The sequence below is a fragment of the Urtica dioica genome, chromosome 1 (genome assembly GCF_054948205.1).
Source record: "Urtica dioica subsp. dioica isolate 48M chromosome 1, U.dioica_male_clone48M_v1_H2, whole genome shotgun sequence".
Classification (NCBI taxonomy): domain Eukaryota; kingdom Viridiplantae; phylum Streptophyta; class Magnoliopsida; order Rosales; family Urticaceae; genus Urtica; species Urtica dioica.
The window spans coordinates 13,789,749-13,798,611 of record NC_142756.1 but is presented as its reverse complement, the minus strand read 5'-3'; the positions used below and the strand labels follow the sequence as shown (position 1 = coordinate 13,798,611).

Here is an 8,863-nt window from a genome sequence, read left to right as displayed (position 1 = left end):
AAAAATTGTTTGAAAAAAAATAGGAGAGAGAAAGTGACGAATTTATTAATAAATAAGGGCAAATCAGACCTTAATTATTGTTACATATGTCATTTGGCTATATCCCTAAAAATTGTCAAACATAGGTTAGATCTCAAATCTAATGTTATAGGTGGCCTAGTTACTTAGAAAACTCTTTTAGGAATAGAAGTAGGCTTAGTTTTTGGCTTTTAAGGTTTGGGCTTTTAGGGTTTAATTAAAACATATATAAATATCACATCCTTTTTTTCACGTTTCTTCTCTGCTCTCCCTCTCCATTCCTCTCTTTGTTTGGAAATTCGTAGCTTTAATTATGTATGCTTTCTTTTCTATCTGGTTCGGATTCCTTGAAAGCGGTTTCTTAAAAAGCTTGCCCTGGTTTCAAAAAGTATGGTTTTGCGTTGATTCTTTTTGGAAAAATTAGGTTTCTTTTCTATCTGGTTCGGATTATGTATGCTTTCTTTTCTATCTGGTTCGGATTCCTCTATCTAAATATTTAATCGAAAAATATTTTTATGAAATACAGAATATTTCAAATCAGTGCATAGACCTGAAACTTATTTCCGATTTTCAGACTTTATACGTGTACTGTGGATTCAAAAATTTTCGTTTTGCGTTGATTCTTTTTGGAAAAGTTAGGTTTAAATGTCTTCTATCTAAACCTTTTATCGAAAAATATTTTTATGATATACAGAATATTTTCTGATTATTTTAAAAACGGTGAGCAGACAGTTTTTGACAAAAAATTTAAAGTTAGATTTTAGCACTTCTTTTATTTTTAATAAATAGTTAAAAAATTATTTTGGCCGTGGTGCCTTTACAAAAAGTGATCAAAAATTATATTTTATACGTACTGGAATTTTTACAGAAGTTTTCTCAGAGTTTTAGTTTTTCACCGAAACCCTAATAACCAAGGGTATTTAGGTAATTTCACGTTGAATGTCGTTTCTGAAAATTTCCAGAATCTAAAGTATGTCTTGAAATTTGTTTCTAAGCTGATCCCCGAAAATCTTTTCCGTCGATTAGGTTCCGAGCCGCTTAGCTTTTCCGAGCCGTCTAGTTTTCCCGAGCCATCCACGATCAACGATCGTACTTTCCGAAACGAAGGTGAGAATAATCTCACTGCAACACAGATTAGTTCAAAATAAAATACGATAAGTATACGATCTGAATGAGTTAATAATATTTTTTTATTGTTATTATGTGATTGTTGACTTATGTGTGGTATGGTATGATATGTTAAATTTTGAATGATATGTTATGTATGCGGAGTTTATGATATGATATGGTATAGTATGTTATGTAATGATATGATATGATATGATATGATATGGTATGATAAATTATGAACGATATGTTATGATATGCTGAGTTTATGATATGATATGGTATGGTATGCTATGTGATGATATGATATGGTATGATATGTTATGTGATGATATGTTATAAATTAGATTACTTATATCATGTTCTTTTTCTAGTCATGTTATCATGTTTATTGTATGTCATACGTCATTCGTGCATGTAACGAAAAAAAAAAGTGAAAAGATAAAGATAAGCAAGGGAGTCATACCACCTCGAGCTACGGAGGTCTTAAGGAGAATTTTTCGAGCCGACTTACGGGCCCAAATGGGGAAATTTCTCGGGCCGAGGCCCTAATAAGTTTATAAGATAGAGCGAAGTGTGGGACCTTGCAACCCCATATCTTCGTCTCTAAAGTGTGCATTGAAATAGGTATGACTACCCTAAGGGCACCCCGAATTAAAAGTTGATAGAATCAAAAAAAGAAAGGTCAAGTCATCAATTAGTTTTAAAATACTAATAACCGGTTCATGCATTGCATTACTCTTTTTTTGTGAGCTTTATATTATTTCTCGCTGAGCGTAAGCTCATCTCTTCGGAAAAAAATATACGTCTGTGTTGTAGGTAAACAACTTGCAAGGAACTGAGTAGGGCGGACTAGCGGCGTCGATAGCGAGAGGGTTGGGTCATGGTTTCCATTCACGAAATAAGTCTTCCGCTACAAGTTATTAAGAAATAAAGTTTAAAGTTTTGTTTTTTTATTAAGAAATACGTCTTCCGCTACAAGTCTTTTAGAAAAAAAAAATTAAAGTTTTTATTTTCAATTATTTAAAAGTTATGAAGTTTTAAAGAGTTTTCTAATTTGGTTGAGATTTAGAATACGGATTATGTTGTAGTATTATTGCAGCTATGTTATGTTTAAAATTGGTATCAGTTTTGGTTAAGTATTTTTCTAATTAAGTTGTTTTAAATGCAATCTTACCTTTTTCTTAATGTTTTGTTTCTTTTTAAGAGCTTTAAAACTTTGGTTCGCCTTTATTCGATGTGTTCAAAAAAAAAATTTCCTCCAAGTTTTCTAAATAATTTTATAAAGTTTAAAAAGTAAGATAAGTAAGACGGTCCGAAAAGTCGGGTCGTCACAAATCTCATCAATATTCTCGAAGAATAACGGTGCTTCCACCTCACTCATAACAATCAGACTAATGTTGAGCGTTAGAGTGCGCGCCAGAGGCACCGCTTCTACGCCCTTCGACCTTTTTTTCTTCTCTTCTTATTCTCAAATTTCCGCGACAAACGAATAACGTTCTTGAGCTAGATGAGCGACATTCGAGAATTTAGAGTTCCGTACACCCGGCTCGGGCGAGGCCACTTGGTCCGGCCTTGTGTTGACCCACCCGAAGTCTTTAATCGTTGTTCCAATTTCAACGACAAAAATTAGGATTATGAATAAAACTCCAAACAATTAAAAACATATAGAATAATTGGATTAACTAAAATATATACCTTTAATTATGAATTATGAATTAATTAGATTAATATAATGTTTAATCATTTGGGATAATTTTACATGCTACTACAAAACAGTTAATAATCTACGGTTAAACACCGTAGTTATTAAAAAAACACTACGGTGTTTTTATCGTAGTCTTTCCCACCGTAGTCTATCGTCTTTACCATGGACTACTGTCTCTCACTGTAGTATGATATAGTGAAAATTGGGTCACCTTTTAATAATCTACGGATTTAAACATTAGTGTTAACATAAACACTACAACTATACATTGTAGTCGTAACTTATGAATTAAGTCAGACTACAGCGTTGAAACGTAGTATGAAGTTTTGGATTAATTTAGACCACTTATTTTAACCGTAGTTCTTTATTTAGAATTATGTTTAGCTACAATCGTAAAACGTCGTCTCAACTTAAGAATTAAGTCATACACTACAGCTTCTAAATGTAGTATGAAGTTATGGATTAATTTAAACTACTAATTTTTTCCGTAGTCTACATCCTTAAACTGTAGTATTATCTAGTTTTATATTAATACGACTACACATTTTAAAAGTAGTCTACATGTATGGTTCAAAAAAGTAGAATCCATATACCAAAATGTAATGCCCACCATTCAATATCATATAAAAATATTATTCAAAAAATTAGAATCAATATATCCATAGTGAATGTATCTAAATTTAAGTATCATATTCAATATCTAACTAAACAAAGTTGCATGCCTAATTCAAACTTTGAAGGTAGACCGCCCATTCTTCGCGCATCACATCGAGCTCGACTTGAGTGTAAGTGATTTTTCCGTTGAACTGTTTACACATAACAATATATGTCTTAGTTGTCTATTATACATAAATAAGTTATTTATATATACCCTAAATAAACAAAACCCATTTTTTTTACTATACATATACATATATATATATATACTATTTTTCATGATATTGTAACTTTGTATTTACCTTATCTTCTGTGGAGATGATGTGTTGGTCAACAATGTCTTTCATATACTTTGACCATAATATCCACACTCAAAAGTGGATGATTGCTGTGGAGACTACAAGTCCAGACATATGATTTAATAATGACTCCTTATAAATATCAAAATTAATTAATAAGTTTCTATGATAATATAACATTCTTGAAGCATATACCTTAATAATTTCCCATTTCACTTGTTTTTTTGCAGATCTGTTGGATTTGGAGTTAAATATTTTCATTCCACTACAAAAAAAGAAGTAAGCAATCAGACATGTACATATTTAGGAGATAGTCATATAAAAACTAGTAACCATGAACTTACGTATTGATGACACCTTTTATGTCTCCTTTAGGTTTACACCCAAGAGAATCAAAATAATAGACCATGTCGCTATGCGGATCTATTACCAACAACGCCCAATGATTTCTGACATAGATATAACAACTATCTTTATCAATAATATATATATATATAGAAAAACAATTAAAACTATACTAACCCGGAATTGTAAGGACCTAAAAATAGCTGATCAACATGACAACTGTCAATTCTTCTTTTTAATTTTCCCATACACATATCCGATTTTAGAGACCTTCTCTAAAACTTCTTTTCCAGTCAAACATTTCGGTGCGTCTTCAAATTCTTGGCAACCATTAAAAGCTTTCATTGCTTTCCTATAAGGATGATGACGATCCAAAAATCTTCGATGACCTTGGTATATTATCTTTCTACTGTGGTTAAGAAACTCTCCACGCGTCTTCTCACTACAAATGGGACAACCAAGATAACCTTTCACAGTACAACCACTCAAATTTCCATACGCCGGAAAATCATTTATCGTCCATAGTAGTACAGCCCTAAGGGTAAAGGTCTCTCTCAAATGAGCATCATAAATTTCGATACCTATCTCCCACAACAATTTCAAGTCATCAATAAGTGGTTCTAAGTAAACGTCAATGTCGTTTCCCGGCTGCTTTGGACCTGATACCAATAATGTTAGCATAATAAACTTCCTACACAACCATGGAGGAATGTTATATGTAACTAACATAATTGGCCATGTAATATGCATAGTATTTTGAGTGCGAAACGGATTTATCCCATCAGCTGATAATGCCAAACGCAGATTTCTTGGCTCATTGGAAAAATCTGGCCATTTGTGATCTACTAATTTCCATGAACCTGCATCGGCTGGATGTCTCAAATATCCATCGACTTCTCTATCAGTGGCATGCCAAGTCAGATCTTTAGCTATCTCACGTATACCGTACATTCTTCTAAATCTTGGAATCGGAGGAAAATACCACAGCACTTTTGCAGGCACATCTACTTTAGGATCCTCGGAGCCTTTAGGAACTTTCCATCGTGAGGTATCACAAACTGGGCAAACATCAAAATCACGTTTGTCCTTCCTATACAATATACAGTCATTAGGACAAGCATGTATTTTTTCATATCGTATACCCAATGAACAAATCGTCTTTTTGGCCTCGTACATAGACTTCGGCACTTGATTTCCTCGTGGAAACATGTCAGCCAATAATTTAAGTAACTCATCGAAACTCACATCGCTCCACCCATATTTGGCTTTGAGATTGTATAGTCGTACCAAAGTAGATAACTTGGTAAACTTATTACAACCATCATAAAGCGGCTTTTTAGCATCTTCTATATATTCTATAAACTTTTCAAAATCTTTTTCTAAAAGATCTTCGGCAGCTTGTACCATTTCAACTGCATTTACAGCATCATTATATTCACCCAAAACATCTTCATCTGACTCGTTAAAAATCTCTTCTTCCCGATATGTATCAACGATATCTTCACCATGCCATGTCCATATTTCATAACTTTTGTCCATACCGTTAAAAAATAGGTGATCTTTAATTATTTCAAAAGTATTTGATTTCATATTTCCACACTCCTGACATGGGCATGGTACCACGTTCGAATTGGGTGATTTTTGTTTGCAAAATTGTAAGAAATTATCGACACCATTCTCATATTTTTTTGATCATCTATCACTAAATAGCCATGACTTATCGATTCTGTGAAAATTTTCAATCTGTTATTATTATATTTTTATGTAAACACCATTAAAGTTTATGGACTAATACTACCCAAATAGCATAAAAGTAAAAGAGTATTGATGAAAATGGAACTTACTTTGGATCAGCCTTGTCGCTGTGATCTTCTTTTTCTGAATGAGAATTATGGAAAGCCTCGGCTGCACTTTTATTACTCTTTGAATCTTCATTTGCATCATTCAACACTTTTTTCACAGCCTCCAATATCCTCTGTGTAACTCTTGTTACCTTTTTATGACCAACCTCTAATATAAACAGTAATAAATTAAATTAAATCATTTCATCGGTTGACCCATTGGTTGAAAGAGTTCAATCTTGAGTGCGCCAAATTACTAAGAGAAAGCTATGCATAAGGAAAAAAAAAAAACAAAATAAATAAAAGGTATTAAGGTCATTGTCTTATTCTCATGAACGGGAAACATAGAATTAATAAAAGCCACAAGTGATTTGGCCATACAAAAACTATTTCACATCATCACGCACATATTGCCATTCACCACAATAAAAGACCTAAACACTATACATCCAAAAACAATACAAACAGAACATCTATAGGATCTCGGAGGCTTGTCGCAACTACCTCGTTTCGAACTATTTTGCAATCATGGTGTTCATGTGACTTTAAGTTCCATTTTCAATATAAAAATTAAGTTTTTGTACTTCCATTTTCAAATACTATATCACTGTGTCACTCGAATATCTAGTAAATTAATAGTGTCGAGTATAGACATTATTTTTTGTTGATGTAATAAAGTTATGTTTTATCTTTAATACATATTATATATATCAACATTGGCAGAGCCATACTTGTTAGGGGAACGGAAGGAAAACAACATATTCAGAGGGGGGGCATGAAGCAAATAACTACATAGTTTCGGACCAAAATGCAAAAGATTTTTATGTATTTTATTTTTAATTCAGCGGGATATATGCCACCCCTCAAGAGATGCGACACATACGTAGATAACAACTTGAACGAGTTTAAATCTTGTATTCTGAGACAATTAATTTCTATAAATGTAAGAAAGTTCTGAAATTGTCTATTTCTTTCAATGTAGATGGAAGTTTAATTTTACCATCCATTTTTAAATATGGTTCTTCCTTTATTGTTTTGGCAAATATCATCATATTTGGTGTTTTTTTTTTCTTTTCTTCAAGTCGTTTTCTACACTTCCTAGTTTTTTTTTTTTCTGAGACGTCCTTTTTCTGTCTTTTTTCCCCTTATAATGTAAGAGTTTCTTAACTATTTCCGTTCAATTTTCATCTTCCATATAAACGGCATGAACGACATTAGAATCCTTGGAAAGATGGGCATACTGATTGGGATAAAGAGAAAGCCGAATCAGTGAAGCCCGTAACACTTCCATTACATATTTGTCCAATGAAACCAAAGCTCATATTTCTTTGGAAGCCGCATGAGGAAGTACAAGTACAACCACTGCAGGAGAAAAAATACAGTATATATGTACATTTATAAACGACAACAAAAATAACCTTACTGAAAACCCCCTTTCTAAGCTTAATTCAATGGTTTCCTTATTATGTTAAGTTTGATATTGGACTTGTTTAGTCATTGCCTAGGACAAACCAAATTCAATCTATCCAATATAGAAGCAATTCCACTTATAATCAATGAGGACTAGACTAAACAGGTTAAAGCACAACGATGGTGGCAATGGGCAAGCTTTTCATACAGTGTTCGTATGATAATTATAACAACAATAATGAGAGAGAGAAACCCAGTAATATTATGCCAAAAGGGATTTGTATCAAAGGTGTTTCAAGAGGTTTGCACTCCCCATTACACACCAAGAGGAAAACAGACAGACTCAACACAAAACTAAAAAGTAATAGCTAAATTCATCTGTATTATTATGGTGACTTGGTTAGATATAATCATGATTCTTTAGCAATCCAGTTCAAACCCGAAAACACTAAAAAGCCCCAAATTCAAAATATCAATTAACCATGTAATCATCTTCAAACAAGACCCAATTAAAAAACCAACCTCAACCCATCAATTTGAAAGGGTATATGTAATGAGTTTCCTCGTAAAGAAGAATGGCATTGATTCTTACCGATTTTCGGCGGAGATGGTACAGCCACGAAGAAGTTTCCAATTCAGAAAAAGGGCGACGATGGTACAAATTATACGGCGGAGAAGGTTCGATTTTGAGGGAGCAGTATGGCGGCGATGGTAATCTGGAAGAAGGCGGAGCAGTTTGGCGCCGTTGGGAATTCTAAAGAGTAGTTCGTAACAAAGAAGAAGAAAGAAAAGAACGCAAAGAAAAAGGGAGACGATGGTACAAATTCTACGGCGGAGAAGGTTCGATTTTGGGGGAGCAATATGGCGGCGATGGTAATCTGGAAGAAGGCGGAGCAGTTTGGCGGCGTTGGGAATTCTTAAGAGTAGTTCGTAACAAAGAAGAAGAAAGAAAAGAACGCAGAGAAAAGAATTTTTAATTTTTTTAATGTATATATATATGAGCTATTCTATTGGAAACAATATATTTGATTTTGAATAAGAAAATATATTTCTTGGCGGGTGAAATAATTTGGGCATACATAGTGCGCGCATTTATTAAGATTTTTGTTATTTTCAAAGGTTTTCACTGCGTCATACAGTATATGGTAGTGTATCAATACCTTAATCTCTACACTTTTCATCTTAAACGTAGACTTATAAATTCTTAAATTTTGATATCTGTAGTCTACTAAAAAAGTCTACGTCTTTTAATTAAAACGTAGACTTTTAATAAAATAACAGTGTAGTCTATTAACTGTTTTGTAGCATGCACCAAATGAACAGTTTTTACACCAAAATAGGTGCAACGTTGTTTATTTAGTGTAAAAATTAAACCAAATATGAAGTTATAGAATCATAGAGTTTTTATATTAAAGAGGTTTAACTCTATTTATAGAGTTATAGAGTTATGCATTGGAGAATGTCTTAAAGCATTAAAC

General features: G+C 32.9%; 1 protein-coding gene across 1 annotated transcript; it reads right to left on the bottom strand.

Annotated features, from left to right (window-relative positions):
• Positions 1-1,040: 1,040 nt before the first annotated feature.
• LOC149407357 (uncharacterized) lies at positions 1,041-6,982 on the bottom strand. Its single transcript, XM_089619956.1, has 4 exons — positions 6,976-6,982; positions 5,979-6,144; positions 4,385-5,662; positions 1,041-1,140 (listed from the first exon to the last, which is right to left on the bottom strand). Exons 1-4 carry the CDS (start codon positions 6,980-6,982, stop codon positions 1,041-1,043), a joined length of 1,551 nt encoding a protein of 516 aa, XP_089476082.1.
• Positions 6,983-8,863: the final 1,881 nt, after the last annotated feature.